Below are 17643 nucleotides of genomic sequence, written 5' to 3'. Positions count from 1 at the left end.
ATAATTCATAAGGGATGATACTGAGGGAGAAACATCTGAGAGCAGAGAGGGTTCTTTAAAATATCATGATAAATAAAAGAATTATTCAGCGCCAAACAATAGCCTTCTGGAACTCTCAACATCAGCGAAATAGTTGACAGCTTCACCGATGCATGGTTACTGATGTTCAAAATTATTTAACTCCAGACATGCCAGATCATGAAGGAGCCAAACCATTTGGGAAATGGAACTGGTGGGGTGTTGGGGAGGGGGGTGGGGGGGGGGGGGGTGGCAGCGTCTACAACCACTAGATATTTTCAGTCTTGACACAGCTGCGGTGCTACTGCTGAGCATTTGGGTTTTGTTTCACTGGGAATGTGCGCACTTTTGTGCAATGATTGATACAGAGCATGTAAAAGTCAGCAGGGGTACACAGGCGTGCTGAAGATAAGGTGGTTCGCATTAGAAGGCATGCTGAAGACTAGGGAAGAGAGTTAACAACTCTTGTCACTCAACTTTATTCAGATTGTGATTAATTTAAAACCCAAACAGGACTAAATTCAGGATTTCTTTAACCAATTAAAAATACCACAGTGTTTTCAGCATGTACTCGTGACATCACGGAGCTGATGACTTTTTATGAAGAGCTCAGATGTGTATTAAGATCAATTCTTCCTTAATTCCTGATGCTGGGGCAAGCAAGGATGGGTTACAAGTGGTCCTGTAAGGTGTAGTTATGATTGTCATCAATCCCCAGTCCTGTAAATGATTTGAACATAAATTATACTTTTGAAAGCTTCATACACAAATGATACAGCAGTAAGGCCATCGTGAGGCAGCATTTGTACCATTCATACAAAAGGATCCTCATTTATATTTTACATTCGAATGATAACTTTTTAATAAACTGTTCTTGGTTCAAATACGTCGCAAAAAGGCCACTTCAGTGAGCTAGTTAACAAAGTAGTGCACGTAAAAGATTATGTTACATGTCCATGTCTGCTGATCCCGAGGAAGATTTCAGTGGGACACAATCAAAACCATCTGGCGTTCTCTGAAATTAGAAAAAAAAATTGCAAAGTATGCTATTGAGACAAGGACCCTGCAGCTTAGAACATGACACAAAATTTGTAAAACTGATCACTATTGATCCAACTTTGACCCCCATTCACAAAGCACTAAAGTCCATCTTTCTGCCACTATTCTATCAACACTTACAGCATTATTGCAGATTAAAGCAAAACTTCATGCCTACAAGGCAGGAGATACACCCCTGCATAAAACAAGTTCAGAATACAAACCCATCATATTTAAAGAGCTTTCAACACATTCAGAATACATTGTGCACTAGATTTTTCGAATCCTCACCCACTCAAGAAATTCACTGGATGAAAAGTCAAGGCTATTTGGCCTATGAGTTTCCAATAGGTGCTTCCAGTGGCAAAGTACCTTGGTTAGGGTGAAGGCTTGAAAAATCTATCTCCATATCTGAATAATGCAAATGCATTTGTTTAAGCAACTATTACAGAATTCTAACATCTGAAAACATCGTGGGTAGGTTTTTCCAGCCACGCTCGTCCCAGGACTGGAAGATCCCGCCCAATGTCAATGGACATTTGCAAGGTCCATGTCCCGCCCACTATGAATCCCCATGGTGGGCGGGATGGGAAAATTCTGCCCTGTGTGTCCCAGGAGGAACCAAAACCAGGTCACTCACCTGGTAGTTAGCAAAAAAAGAAATCTTTTGAGAACATACATTAGAACACTCCAAACCATATCACTTGTGTGTCTTAACTGATTCTATTGTGGATTAAGAATGTAGAGTTTTGGTTTCAGTTTAAGGTGACATGGGGTTGTTAACTTTTGGTTTGGTTTGGTTTGGTATGTTTGTATGTGTGTTTACTAACCACACTTTAGTATCTGACCCAGCTGAGGGTCTTTTTGAAGCAAGAAAGCACTGAGCTTGTTATGGACAAAATTATTGAGGGTGGAGCTATGCTGAAAAAGGAAAAAAAGGTGGAATTTATGTATCGATTATTCAGGAAAAAGTAAGTGCAAATCAGAGAATTAATGCATTGCAGAAGGAGGCCATTCAGCCCATCAGGCCTATACCGACAACAATCTTACCCAGTCTCTATACCCATAGGTTCTTGATTAGTAAGGAGATCAAAAGTTATAGGGAAAAGATGAGAAAATGGGGTTGAAAAACTCATCAGCCATGACTGAATGGCGGAACAAACTTGAGTGGCAAATGGCCTAATTCTGCTCTTGTATCTTATTGTTTTATAAGTCCATGTATTTACCCTGTAATCCCCCTGACATTAATGACAATTTAGCATGACCAATCTACCCAACCTGTACATCTTTGGACTGTGGGAGGGAAACTGGGGCACCCAAAGGAAACTGATGCAGGCACGGGGAGAATGTGCAAAATCAACCAGACAGTGGCCCGAAGCCGGAATTGAACCTGGGTCCCTGATAGTGTGAGGTAGCAGTAATCACGAACGTGTCACCATGCTGCCTGGCTGACCTGGAGACTGCAGACATCCAATCTGTTACGTTTAGGCAGACAACTCAGTTTTTTATGTTTACAGAGGAAGAGAGGGAGTTCTGGAAAACCGGATAGGACCAATGGGAATCGGGTGGGTGAATTTCATTAATGGCATACAGCCTGTTTCCCTGTAGCAATGACCACCCCCTTGGATTTAACCCCATTGTTAGTGAGTTCACCACTCCGATCAGCAGGGCCTAATGGCTCCAGAACAGTAAAACAACAACTTATCTGACCTTCAAGGGGGCCTCAGCACAAAGATGTCCTTTCCCGTCCTTGTAGCCTCAAAACTGGCCACGTTTAGTGGTGGCGTTGTCGAGGCTGCCATGCTATCAGCCCCATGATTGGGTTGACAGCTCTGACAAGATGGCCACACGCTCAAGCAGATGGAGGTCCCAGCGGCCGCCTCTTAATTGGCCATTGCTAGTAAAACCCCGCCTGAAGTTCCACAGTCTACTTGCATGGGCTTGGGACACACTTTTGATCCAGGCAGCAGGGCTACCCAGCATTTTTCTTAGGAAATTCCAGCCCGTTAACTCTTTGTCTCTCCACAGAAGCTGCCAGACCAGCTGAGTATTTCCAGTAATTTCTGTCTGCACACTCAAGGCTCTGAAGTGGGACTTAAACCTACAACCTTCCAACTCAGCAGTGAGAGAGCGCTAGTAATGAGCCAAGGCTGATGTTAATCTTAAACTAATCCTTAGTGAAGCCACTCACGCTGCAGGCAAAGTTTAATCAGCCGCACTCAATTTGAGTGAACAATGCATAAAATCTCTGTCGGTAAACATTAGCTGCAAAGATTTTAGTGACATATTAGTGGTATATTTCTGCAATAGTGAAGCATTTTGATTCCACTATATTGTAGCTTCATTTGCAGAACCATACCAAAATGTACTATGAAAATCCCCAAGTTGCAACACTCTGGTGCCTCTTTGGGTACATTGGGTACTCCTCTGAGATAATGTCAGACGAAGGGTCATCTAGTCTCAAAATGTTGGCTCTATTCTCTCCCCACAGATTCTGTCAGACCTGCTGAGATTTTCCAGCATGTTCTGAGATTGAGGCGTGATTTAATAAAGGTGTACAGGATTATAACGAGTTTAGATAAAGTGGACAAGGAGAAACTGTTCCCTTGAGATAATGGTACAAGAATCAATGGTCACAAAAAGATTTGGGCACGGGAATGCAGGACTTTTTTTGCTTAGCAAAGAGGTAATACCTGGAATGTGCTACCCATAATGGTGGAGGAAGCAGAAGCTATCAATAATTTTAAAAGGAATTTGGATGAGCACTTGAGGGACAGGACGATGTAACTAGAAGTTGACTGATTGATTGTTCCACAGAGAACCCACACTGATTTGATGGGCCTAATTGTCTCCTTCTGTGCCATAATTGACTGGATTAAATGTAGATGGCAGGATCCCTGCACCACAGTATTAATTTTGGGTGCAAACCCACCTCCACTTAGGCAGCTCACCTTCTTTAATGAATTTGAGGCAGGACTTCTGTCTGTTCCCAAGGAAGTTTCCATCTGCTAGACTGCTGGTCAATTGGAGGCCAGCAGCTCTGTACACACACAGCGCAGCAGGAGCACTCAGTGATGGATCTGGACATTCAGGTCTGTCTGGGTTGTGGCTGGAACTTGCCTGACAGGGCCTGGCGGGGTTGGGGGTGGCTAAGGGACATGTTAAACATAATAAGGAGGAAAGTGGATGCGGTGAGGCAAACTTGTGAGAAGGGGCTTCCGACCAGTGCCGTCTGACCAACAAGTGCCTCGGTATTCCCTCTTTGGCTGGCCAGCAGCCCACAGGTTAAACCTACAAATTGCACAATGAGTGTCGATCTCTCCCTCCACCCATTAAATCAGAGCAGCAAGGGGGTGAGGCCCTTAATTGGGCACTGACTGTCCATTGAAGGGCCTCAACTGGGCCACGGACAGATGATTCACCTAAAATCTCCTCTGACACTTGTGAGGCTATGGCAGGACAGGAGTGGGCAGGGCTGATGGCATCCCAATTTCTAGGTCCACCCGCCTGCTTTCCACCTGCCTATGGATGGTGAAATTCATTTCCATGAAAAGGAAAGAGGTGATTAGAAACCAGAAGTGGGGTCAAAAAATCACAACAAAGACTTAAAGCATGGTAGTAAAAATTAGAGTTTGTTATTGCAATATTAAAGTCAGGATTTGTTTTTCCCCAAAGTCATTGCATGGATTTGGGATTGCCAATAGCAAGGACAATTTTCATTGTGAGAGAATTACAACTCAAGATCAATCCCTCACTTGGCTAAGTTTTAAATCTGACCTGAATTAATTGCAATGGGATTAACAGTACGAGGAAAACTAACATTGGAAAAGGTGTCCAGCTTTTCTGATTTTAAAACAGCACTAATATTAGAGTTGGTAATAGATTGGCTCGTTTGTCCCATCACACGAGTTTGTAAGCTCCAAGGGACAGACAAGAGCTGTATCAATTACATACAGTCAATAAACCATTTATTTTACTGTCACAAAGAACATGCTTTCAAGTTTTAATTTATGAAGCAATTAAACTGTAACTTTTTAACTATAAGTACAAGCTATAAATAATGTGAACCATGAAAGATAATGTTTGAACCAAGGAAGATATATAATGAAGAGTTTACAACAAATGTTCATGGCACTGCTGAGTACAGGTGTCCGTATCTTATTTAAATAATTGTACTCGTCAAATAAACTATTCATGGAGGCAATGTTAAATCTTTGTCTTCGGTTGTTTATATGAGGCAATTTCAATGTGTGTGTGGTCTGTTGTCGGCTGTACATCTTCCCTTGAACTCAACTTAAACTCTTCGTTCTTATTTACAAATCTTTCCATGGTCTCAGCTCATTTAACTTCTATCTTGTTATGCTTTGACTCCAGTCTCCTGAACAGCTCTTTACCACCCTGCCCCCTTTTTATTTTTAATGGCTAGGCCTTCAGTCAACCAAGTCTTTGGCGCTCCTTCCTCAAAGCCTCTGACTCACTGCCTACCTTGTCAGTTTTAAAGACTTTCCAAAATGTGTTGGAATTACAATGCCTTGGAACTCCTTCTCCAAAGCCTTGGACTCACTGCCTCTCTCGTCACTTTTAACAGCCTTCCCAATATTTCCTGGAACTCCATTGTGTTGGAAATCCAATATCTGGGAACTCCTTGTCTTTGGAATTCCTTCTCTAAAGCCTCAGACTCACTGCCTCCCTTGTGACTTTTAAGAGCCTTCCCGAAATGTCGCTCTTCAACTAAAATGTTGGTCACTTCATCCAGCACTCGCATAAGGGTTTTCTAAAGTCTATACGTTCTCTCCCTTTTGAAACACATTAAATCAAGTTTTCTACCTTTAGGGTGCAAGTTACACGTGTGACCGTGAGAAGTGAACTTTTTATACTTGTTCATGGGATTGAAAAGTAATGAAAAATAATTCTGTCAGAATTTACTATCGTTCTAAACATTATAATGTTACAATCATTAATTAAGACAAGCTATTGTTTCATCCCTTCCCATTGTTACTGCTTAAAATAAATTGCCATAAATCATTCATTTGATTTTACTATCCTATCTATTTATTTCCTCATCTATTGCTCACCATTGCTATCTAAGTGGAGGACACTGAGCTTCAGTCTAAGATTGTGTTTCCTAGGGCAAAACATTCTTCTATACCAGGATCATGCACATATGAAGGCTAAAAAAAAATGCAGACAGTCCAAATGTAAAAATGCACATCGACAATGATAGATAGAGCAACAAAAGTATATCAGGAGACATATTGAGGGTTAGCAATGTCACTTAAGTTCATAATCCAAAGCCAATTGTTTGAGAGAAAGATAACTATCAGGTATCCATGACTAAGTTATACTACTCTAAAATATATTTACAATGATCTATGTCATTAATAATAGCAATTAAAAATGCGAATAACGCAAGCATCACCACATGATTTAATACGCCCTCAGGTCCCCCTTCATAAAGTATACCAGTTGTCTGGAAATTATGACAGGATGAAGTCTATGATTGAAATATTTCCTGCTGAGTTGGACAACGAGAAAGATCCCATATTCAAATTTTGGCCTACATTGAATTAGTTGTTACTTCAAACAGCAAGGCAATAGGGATATTGGCTGAAATTCCTGCCAGCCGCAGAAAATGTAAGGGCAAGACAGAAAATTTGTTGGGAATTTCCAGTCTTGAGGCATGTGCAGCGTGAGAATCCTGCCCATTAGTACCGCACTGGGTGTCCATGAGTCAGGGTAGGGGATACCATCAAGCTGGATTCCTGCTCCAATAATGCCATTTTCACAGATGCATGAGAGTGCATCAGGTTAAGGGCTCACTTATCATTCAGTGCATAGTCAATGAGTGTGCTGGCAGTGGTTTCTAGACTAAACATCAAATAGGGGGCAGAGTTTTCCAAAAAAAAACAAGTGTTGTAAGGGCAAGAAAACCAGGGCAATCGGTGCCGGTCTGGCCGGTGCACACCGGAACCCAATTGCCTCACACTTAATCATTTTTGGGAGAATAGTGGGTTTCGTGCCAGTTCTGGGAGGGGCGGCAATTAAACACACCAGTGAGTCCAGCCGTAAAGGGGCACAATTTTGAAAGGACACCCAATCTCACAGTGCACTGGGAGACCCCCATCCCCCCATCGGCCACAGTGTGTTACCCTATACCCTCCCCGATACAGACTGCTGGCATTGGGTCCCTCCTAATGGGTGCCCTGCCATAGCACCCCCTACCCATCATGGCCCATCCTTTATTGATTCCCACTTAGGCCTCAGCAACCCCCCCCCCCCCCCACCCCCCACTCAGGCCTCATCCATGGCACCGCCGGTGAACTGGCAGTGCACAAATGGGCCAGGTTGGCATTGTCAAATAGGCACTGCTCAGCCATATCCCACACTGCCTGGGAATTTTAATGGCCTCCTCGCCCCACCCCTAGCATAATCATGCATAACCCAGCATAACCAGTGGAAACCAGTAGTGATTCTTGCTGCGCTGGAGGGTTGGAAGATCCCCGAAGCTGGGAGAATCAGGTGTCAAATGGGCGAAAACACTGGAGAAGCAGTTAAGTCTGTACAACTGTATCCCGAAGAGAGATAGGGGTCTTCAAGATGAAAGGGGAAAAGAGTGTGGGAACAAAAATAGTGAAACAATGAAAATTAAACACTTAATTAAATGTGTACATTTTACCATCAGAACAGATATATGTAGCTGCAGGAATATAGTTTCTGGGTTCAAATTTATGATAACATCGAGTCTGATAAATTAAGCAACATCCGATTATTTTTATTTTCAACTGTAGAAATCCCATCATTTTCTACATCATGGTTATAAACAGGAGCACTTCCAAAACTTGGCTTAGTCCTATTCTGTCCCAGTGGTAGGAAATTTCAATGAAAGAAATAAAAATAAAAGTATTAAGTCATTGCTGTTTGATTGCCTTGTGGTAACTGCTGTTCAATAATTAAATCACAATTTAAGTATAAAATGAAAAATGCATTGTAGAATTACTAAATAAACAGTTGCCAGAAAAGTTAAGTCATTTAATACCAACATACCTTAGTGGTAATTGACTTTATCTTGCCAAACAATGATTTTTTGTTCATAAAAATCAAATCATCTTCCAGGTCTTCACCTTCCATTATAGCACAGCTGTCTACTGCTGGCAGTTCACCATCCTTTGCGTTGGCATTCATCACCAGTTTGGAGTACTTGTACTCCAACCTAAACATGTTTCAAATGCATGTATGAAATGTATGTAAAATTCATATTTCAGATAGCTTTTAAAACTTATACCATCAAGAATGCTTAACCATGAAACAGATCAGAATTTAGACATTTCTCACTACAGTGTCTTCGAAGAACATTGAAGGCAAATAGTTTATGTAATAACTGAGGAAGCCTGACTAGAAAGGAACAGCATTTATTGTTAAGTTTATTTATTAGTCACAGGTAGGCTTACATTAACACTGCAATGAGGCGACTGTGAAAATCCCCTAGTCACCACACTCTAGTAGGGCCACAAGTCCCTAACAGGACAATAATTCTGCAGACCCTTCCAGGTGTCTGCCTTATGAAGGGCTCAGGCAATGAGTTCCACCTAGCAGGCCATTGCCTGTTACCGAGGGAACTCGTATTGAACGAGCCTCACAGAGAGATCCCCATGAAATTCATGAGGTTTATCACAATTGGGAAGACCATGCAATCTTTCTGGTATCCTCTGTGGAATTTTTGGATTGAATAATATTTACTTATTGAACTCTGCACTACGTTAAAGCACTTTGATAACTGATGTTATCAGCTGTTCAAACCATTTAATATTTGGTATTTAATAATTGTGGTAGATATTTTGTTCAATAGTCTATACTATAGAATCATAGAACCTACAGCATGGAAACAGGCCCTTTGGTCCAAACTGGTCCATGCCGACCAAAATGCCCACTTAAGCTAAGCTGCACCAGGTAATATTTACACAATTGGCTGTATTCAACATTGTTTTTGCCAATACAGTAGCAGATTTTCTCCAGCAGTTTCTTATCATGTTAGGTTAGTCCAATCAGGCAATTTCCAGATTATGTGCAAATTTAATGTCATGAAGACGTTTGTGAGATTTGGGGTTATGACAAACTTTAGATGTCTGTACATGAAGAAATCATTCATGGGTCAATTCCCAAATCGAAGCCCAAATGTTTAGAGCACGGGGGAAACTACTCGACCCACTGGATTTGTACTGGCACTTTGTTAGAGCCCTCCAAAACTAATTCTTTTGCCCTGCACTTTCCCCAGCCTTATCATTCCCTCTGCTTCAACTATTCCCCCAGTCTCTCTTTTAAAAATGCAATAGTCTCTGCTGAAGTCACTCACTATGACAGAGTACTCTATGCTCCATCAACTTACTGTGTAAAGGGATTTCTTATAACCTCTGGCACAACTCAACGGCAATATTAAATTTACAACCTTTCATTACTGGCCCACAGGTCAATGGAATTTTCTTTTTCCTGTTCAGTCTGTCAAAAATGTTTAAAATTTTTTAAAGCTTCAATTTAATAACCTTTTTTTTGCTCCATTAGAATCAGTCCCTGTATCTCATGACTTCTCTTCACTGCAGTCTCCCATTTCTGGTATTATCCTAGGGACTTTACACTGTATGCATCACATGGTTTTAATGGGCCACCCAAAACAGCACACTGTACGATAATAGCACCTAACGATCGGCTAGTATACTTTTAGTTTATTTGTTAGTGTCACAAATAGGCTTACATTAACACTGTAATGAACTTACTGTGAAAATTCCCTAGTCACCACACTACTTGGTGTTTGGGTGCACTGGGAGAGAATTTAGCATGGCTAATGCACCCAGCCAGCACATCTTTCGGACTGTGGGAGGAAACCAGAGCACCCGGAGGAAACCCACGCCGACACAGCGGAGGCCATGCAGACTCAAACTGGGCATCAAATCTGAGTCCCTTGCACTGAGAGGCAGCAGTGCTAACTACTATGCCATCCCAACGCATCCCCCCACTCCTCCCCGTAACCGTGTAGTTTATCATTATATTATTCCTCTTGTATTCTATGCTCCTATTTAAAAGACACGCTTCTGTCTTAATCTGCCTGCATTCACATTTTCAAGTAAGTAGGTATTTTACACCACCAGCTCTGCATATTCTTTGTTTTTCCTACAAGCTTCATCCTTCCAACTCCTTAAATATGGCTAATATTTTGCGCCTCACAATTTGCAAATCGCACAAATCAAGTTTGAAGATACCCTAATGAGATGCCCTATCCTGCTTGACAAATTTACAGTCAAATTAATTTGGACTGCCTCTTTTCTTGTCTCATTCAACCTTGCCCTTTTTCTAATCCAACACTTTATCGGATACCCTTCTATTAACCCAGCTATGCTTTCACCACAATTTCTCAATTGCTTATCCCACATCATTTCCCATAACAAAATGTGCACTTGTTGGACTAAAAATAGATTGATATAGGAAGAAGACATTCATGTATTCCAAAAAGTATTTTCCATTTTCAGCAAATATATTACCTTTATTCAAGTATACCTTGAGACAGTTAAACCACCCAATATTACTTCCCTGTCCTTGCCTCGTAGTCTGAACAAATCTATCCCTTCTCATTGCCATTGCTTGGAAGCCTGGAAGAAAATTGTTCTTTTACCTTCACTTTCCTTAACTCCAATGTGATGGATTCTAACCAGCTCACCGCACCCATTAATTGGCATGGCGAGCCAGGGAAATAGAGCAACAGAGCAAAAATCCAATTCGCAACTGACTTCATGCCCAGAAAGGGCATGAAGCTCATTACGATAAGAGTGCCTGGTTCTCCATACAACTATTGAGTCCAGCAGGGCTTCCTCCACCCTTCCCCCCCAAACCTCCACTTTCCGGATGCTTCTGCAATGAGACGTCACACTGGCGAGAATCACTATAGCTCTGCAGTAGTGGAGACCAAGTGCTTTGGCTATGCCAAGAGGATTGAAGCCCGCAGGTGGTCGGGAGCATGCGGGGGCAGTGCCCATCAGGTCTCTTGGTTCACCAGCAGATTGTGGGGCCTGGTGAAATGGCACCGAGTGCTCTGCAGCTGACTTCACCGACGTGTGTAGGCTCCGTCACACCACCCGCACCCCCCCCCCCCCCCCCCGCCCCCCTACCATCCCTCAAATCGCCCCCGTGCCCCTGTATCAGCATAAAGCTCCCAGCTGTCAATATAATTGACACAGTGCTGGAAGTTTGCAGCGGGGAGCTCACCAAAAAGACCAGTGCTGAGGTCTCCCATTTTCATGCTGTTAGGACACTTTCCGGGAAATTCCACCCTCTATCTCTGAAAACATTTGACTGAAACTTCCTACTATACAATAATGCTCATTTACTCACTTCTGATTTTTCTTATAAAAGTAGCATGTTGTGACAATCAATAAGCAGGCTGTAATTGTCCCTGTGATTATTCCAATCTTCAAGAAGAAGTCTATTGTCTTGCATGTTGTCACCTTTTGGTCTGGCAGTGCAACACCTTCTTTACAAAATTTTGGCTCTGACCACACATAAGTTGTTTTCTGCAAGCAAAGATAGCAAGCAGCAGGTATTAGTATTGTTTACACTTTCATTGCAATCTCAATAACTTATCAATTTCTGTTTGTATTACATTTAGCCTCCTATTGTGTTTCTCACTTTAGGGCAGCATTCTCGATGTATCTGCTTGACATTTTCCATTGTCTTTTCTAAGTCAACAAGGGCCTTTTTGAGTGATATTGGCAACCGTGTCCAAATTTGATAGAAATTTGTGTCTATGACAACTAGGAACTGGACAGATGTCCACAAACTAATTTCACATGTGTTTCAGATCTTTATTTTGTCTGACAAGTTAACATATGATTTTAACTCTGGAATCAGAGGTGAAAAATCTGTGTCCAACCCTGAACTCATCGAAGCAAGTGGAGAATATTCCATTACAATCCTGACTTGTGCCTAGTACATGGTGGACAGGCTCTGGGGAGTCAGGAGGTGAGTTTCTCTCTGCAGAATTCCTAGCATCTGACCTGCTCTTGCAGCCACAGTATTTATATAAGAATATAAAAACTAGGAGCAGGAGTAGGCCACCTTGAGCCTTTTCCACTATTCAATAAGATCATGGCTGATTTGGCTGGTCCAGTTCAGCTTCTGGTCAATGGTAATCTACAGGATGTTGATAGTGGGGGATTCAATGACAGTAATGCCTCTTTAAAATATTATGTTGGGCATAGGGCAAATATAATCTCTTTAAAATATTATATTCTGATAATAGGATGGTGCTGTCTAAGTGTTTGGACAGCACACTTGACAATAGACGGTTCATGGGAGGCCAAGTCAGCAGGCTGGTTCCTTCACATTCAGATCATGGTAGTGAACAGCTGCTCTCTTTCCTTTAAGCTGTGCTATCACACAAGTCAAAGGGATCTGTTGCCTGTTAGCGTCTGGCCAAGGACCTGTCATTGTTCATAAGAGCCGTTTCAACTGGCCCTGATATCTCGCGAAATTAGCAGGTGCTGAATGAGGAGAAGCATGCACCACAGATGTTTCTTTATCTTCATTTACACTTCCACTCATAGAAACAAACAAAGTACATCAAATAAAAGATGAATAACCTGGCTAAGTAAACATAACTGCCACTTCATCAGGACCCAAGAGTGCCTCAGCATTTTGCCACAACAAAATTATTCTGTCCAATTTCAAATGATATTGGATATGTTGGGTACAGTTTTCACAGGAAGACCCGACAGAACTTTCCCCTGTCCTGCAATGAGACTGACACACTATTTCCAGAAAGAGGGGAGCATTGTCAGTGATGGTCAAATTGCTCTTTTGTCTCTTTATGCTTCAGACCTTTCCACATAAGATGAAAGGAAATAGGAGCAGGACTAGGCCATTTGACCCTTCAGCCTGCCCCACCATTAAATTGGATCATGGTTGATGTAATTTTGGGCTTAACTCCACTTTCTACTTGATCCCCCCCATAATCCTTGACCTACTTATAAATCAAAAATATATCTAACACAGCCTTGTATATATTCAATGGTCCAGCCTCAAATGCTCTCTGGAGAAGAAGATTCCAAAGACTAGTGACCCTATGAGAGAAAAGAAATTCTCATCATTTCAATGTTAAATGAAAGATCGTTTATTTTTAAACTTTGCCTTTGATGGTATATTTCCCTCAAGAAGGGAAACACTTTTTTTTCATTTGTGGGGCATGGGCATCGCTGGCTGGCCAACATTTTTTGCTCATTCCTAGTTGCCCTTGTTCAGAAAGCAGTTGAGAGTCAACCACATCGCTGTGGCTTTGGAGCCATATGTAGGCCAGACCAGGTAAGGATGGCAGATTTCCTTCCCTAAAGGATATAGTGAACCAGATAGGTTTTTCTGACAATCGACAATGGTTTCGTGGTCATCAGTAGATTCTCAAGTCCGGGTTTTCTTTTATTGAATTCAAATTCCACCATCTGCTGTGGTGGGATTCGAACCCAGGTCCCCAGGACATTGGCTGAGTTTCTGGATTAATAGTCTAGCGATAACACCAATAGACCATTGCCTGCCCACCTTCTTAACATTCCTCCTGTCAAATCCCCTTAGGATCTTGGAGGGGAACTTGCAGGTGGTGATGTTCCCATATATCTGCTGTCCTTGTCCTTCTAAATGGAAGTGGTCCTGGTTTGGAAGGTGCTAAAAATCTGAGAAGTTCACCAAAGATACTTAAGTCCTTACCCATTTATCCTGATGCTTATTAATTGGACATCACCAATCAGAAAATCTTCCCTTGTATGTGGTTCTGAGAGAATTCAGTGTTTATTGGTTAGCGATTGGCATTTTAACTCATTGACAATGACAGAGCAATTCTACTTTGATACCTGAATTCCATTAATACATGCTCCCACTATCATGTGGTAATCATTGTTTGAACAAAGAGGACAGGCCTCCGCTGTTTCCCATAGGAAGTGAAAGATACATCCGTCACATGTTCCTTCCTGACATTGTCTGTAACATGACAAAATTGTCAGAGTAAACATTAAGAAAAACATTTGATACAAGGTGATTTTCACCCACAAGAAATCTAGTTTATTTGGCAATGCCACCAGAGCTTGTATTTTCAATTAATTTACAAGATATAGGTGTTGCTGGCTAGGCCACATTTATTGCCCATTCCTATTTGCCATTGAGAAGATGATTGTGTGCTGCCTCTTTGAACCACTGCAGTCTCTGTGCTGTCGGTGCACCCAAAGTTCTGTTAAGGAGTAAATTCCAGGAATTTGAATGTGACGGTGAAGGAACAGCGATATATTTTCAAGTCAGAATGGTGAGTGACTTGGAGGAGATCTTCCAGATTGTGGTGCTATTCCCATGTGTCTGCTGCCCTTATCCTTCTAGGTGGTGCTGATTGTGGGTTTGGAAGGTGCTGCTGAGGAGCCTTAGTGAGTAAGTCCTGCGCTGGTTCAATCTACCAAACTGCATCACCTCACATTTATCTAAATTAAACTCCATCTACCATTCGTCAGTCCACTGGCCCAATTGATCAAGATCCTGTTGCAATCAGAGATATCTTTATTCTCTGTCCACTATGCCACCAATCTTGGTGTCATCTGCAAACTTACTAATTATGCCTCCTACATTCTCATCCAAGTCATTAATATAAATGACAAATAGCAATGCACCCAGCACAGATCCCTGAGGCACACCACTGGTCACAGACCTCCAGTTTGAAAAACAAGCCTCTACAACCAACCTCTGGCTTCTGTCAAGAAGCCAATTTTGAACCCATTTAGATACCTCACCCTAGATCCCGTGAGATTTAATCTTATGCAACAACCTACCATGCAGTACCTTGTCAAAGGCCTTGCTAAAATTCATGTAGATAACATCAATTGCACTGCCATCATCTACCTTCTTGGTTACCCCTTCAAAAAACTCCATCAAATTTGTGAGACATGATTTTCCACTCACAAAGCTATGCTGACTGTCCCTAATCAGTCCTTGCATCTCTAAATGCCTGTAGATCCTGTCTCTCAAAATACTTTCCAACAACTTACCCACGACAGATGTGAGGCTACGGGCCTGTAGTTTCCAGGCTCTTCCCTGCAGCCCTTTTTAAACAATATTTTTCTACAACATTTGTCAATCTTCAGGCACCTCACCTGTGCATATCGATGATTCAAATATCTCGGCTAGGGGACCTGCAATTTCCTCCCTAGCCTCCCAAAATGTCCTGGGATACCCTTCATCAGGTCCCGGGGATGTATCTACCTTACTGCACTTTAAGACTCCTAGCACCTCTTTCTCTGTAATGCGTACACTCCTCAAGAGATCACTATTTATTTTCCCAAGTTCCCCAACGTCCATGCTTTTCTCAACAGTAAATACTGATGAGAAATATTCATTTAGTATCTTGTGGATCTGCACATAGATAACCTTGTTGATCCTTAGGAGGGCCTATTCTCTCCCTTGTTACTCTTTTGCCCTTTATGCATCTGTAGGAGCTATTTGGATTCTCTTTTGCCTTATCTGCCAAAACAATCTTATGTCCCCTTTTTGCCCTCCTGATGTTTCTCTTAACTCTACTCCTACATCCCCCTATACTCCAAGGGATTCACTTGATCCCAGCTGCCTATGCATGTCATGTGCCTCTTTCTTCTTCTTGACCAGGGCCTCAATATCCCGGGTTATCCAGGGTTTCCTTGTCCTTCACTCTAAGAGGAATGTGCTTACCCTGAATCCTGGTTAACCCACTTTTGAAGGGCCACTTACCAGATGTCCCTTTGCATTCCCACAGGCTCCCCAGTTAACTTTTTAGTTCCTGCCTGATACCACCAAAAATTGGCCTTGTCACAATTTAGAATTTTAACCTTTGGGCCAGACCTATCGTTCTTCAAAGCTCTTAAAACTAAGTGAATTATGATCACAGGTACCAAAGTGATCCCTCACTAACACTTCTGTTACCTGCCCTTCCTTATTTCCCAAGAGGAGGTCAAGTTTTGCCACTTCTCTAGTTGGGCCAGCACACACTGAATGAGAAATTCCTCCTGAATACATACAACAAATTTCTCTCCATCCAGCCCTCTAATACTATGACTATCCCAGTCAATGTTGGGAAAGTTAAAATCTGACTATTACCACCCTATTTTTCTTGGAGCTATCTGTAATCGCCTTACATATTTGCTTCTCAATTTCCTGCCGACTATTTGGGGGCCTATAGTACAACCCTATCAAAGTAATTCCTCCTTTCTTATTTCCCAGTTCTAACCATAGAGACTCAGTGGCCAAAGCCTCAGATATATCCCCTCTCAGTACGACTGTGATGTTTTCCCTAATCAAAAGTGCAACTCCCCCTTTTCTCTTACCTCCTGTTCTCTTTCCTATTGCATCTGTACCCTGGAACATTGAGCTGCCAGACCTATCCCTCCCTTAGCCATGTTTCAGTAATTGCTACAATATCCCAGTCCCACATACCCACCCATGCCCTGAGTTCATCTGCCTTGTCTGTCAGGCTTTTTGCATGAAATAAATGCAGTTTAACCTGGTCTTCCTTTGCTCTCTGCCTTGCTTTGGCCTGACCTGTCTGGTACTAGGATTACTGACACTGCCTTTTCTACTTAATGTGCTCTCTTTAACTTCTGTGCTGTCATAAGAACATAAGAACATAAGAAATAGGAGCAGGAGTAGGCCATCTAGCCCTTCGAGCCTGCCCCGCCATTCAATAAGATCATGGCTGATCTGTCGTGGCTCAGTTCCACTTTCCCGCCCTCTCCCCATAACCCTCAATCCCTTCTCTTATCAAAAACCCATCAACCCGCTTCTTAAAAATATTTAGCGAGGCAGCCTCCACCACTTCAACGGGCAGAGAATTCCAGAGATTCACCACCCTTTGAGTGAAGAAGTTCCTCCTCAACTCCATTCTAAACCGCCTCCCCTTTATCTTGAGGCTGTGCCCCCTAGTCCTACTGTCTTTTTTGAGCGGGAAGAGTCTCTCCACCTCTATCCTATCCATCCCATTCATCATCTTATACGTCTCAATGAGATCTCCCCTCATTCTTCTAAACTCTAACGAGTACAAGCCTAGTTTATTCAGCCTCTCCTCATAGCTCAATCCCCTCAACTCCGGTATCAGCCTAGTAAACCTCCTCTGCACTCCTTCCAGGGCCAAAATATCCTTGCGCAGGTGCGGCGCCCAAAACTGCACACAGTACTCCAGCTGCGGCCTCACCAATGCCCTATACAGCTGCAGCAAGACCTCCCTACTTTTATATTCAATCCCCCTCGCTATGAAGGCCAGCATCCCATTCGCCTTCCTGACCACCTGCTGCACCTGCAAGCTGGGTTTTTGCGACTCATGCACAAGGACCCCGAGGTCCCTCTGCACCGTCGCCTGCTGCAGTTTTTCGCCACGTAAGTAATAGTCCTTCCTACCATTCTTCCTACCAAAGTGGACCACCTCACACTTGCCAACATTAAATTCCATTTGCCATTTCCTGGCCCATTCGCCCAGCCTATCTAGATCCTTCTGCAGACTCTCCACACCCTCCGCACAATTTGCCGTTCCCCCAATCTTGGTGTCATCAGCAA

The 17643-nt window shown here is 42.5% G+C and overlaps 1 protein-coding gene across 1 annotated transcript in view; it reads right to left on the bottom strand.

Annotated features, from left to right (window-relative positions):
- Nucleotides 1-279: 279 nt before the first annotated feature.
- The window catches only part of elapor1 (endosome-lysosome associated apoptosis and autophagy regulator 1), a 119635-nt gene continuing 102271 nt past the window's right edge, over nucleotides 280-17643 (bottom strand). The window contains exons 19-22 of the mRNA XM_080210019.1: nucleotides 13938-14064; nucleotides 11434-11612; nucleotides 8101-8266; nucleotides 280-1033 (exon numbers count right to left, since the gene is read on the bottom strand). Of these exons, the coding sequence (XP_080066145.1) occupies nucleotides 965-1033; nucleotides 8101-8266; nucleotides 11434-11612; nucleotides 13938-14064 (541 nt within the window). The 3' untranslated portion in view covers nucleotides 280-964. The remainder of the gene's footprint in view (nucleotides 1034-8100; nucleotides 8267-11433; nucleotides 11613-13937; nucleotides 14065-17643) is intronic.

This window comes from Carcharhinus amblyrhynchos, chromosome 22 (assembly GCF_965287045.1).
Source record: "Carcharhinus amblyrhynchos chromosome 22, sCarAmb.v2.hapA, whole genome shotgun sequence".
Lineage (NCBI taxonomy): Eukaryota > Metazoa > Chordata > Chondrichthyes > Carcharhiniformes > Carcharhinidae > Carcharhinus > Carcharhinus amblyrhynchos.
This window is presented reverse-complemented; position numbering and strand designations above follow the sequence as displayed.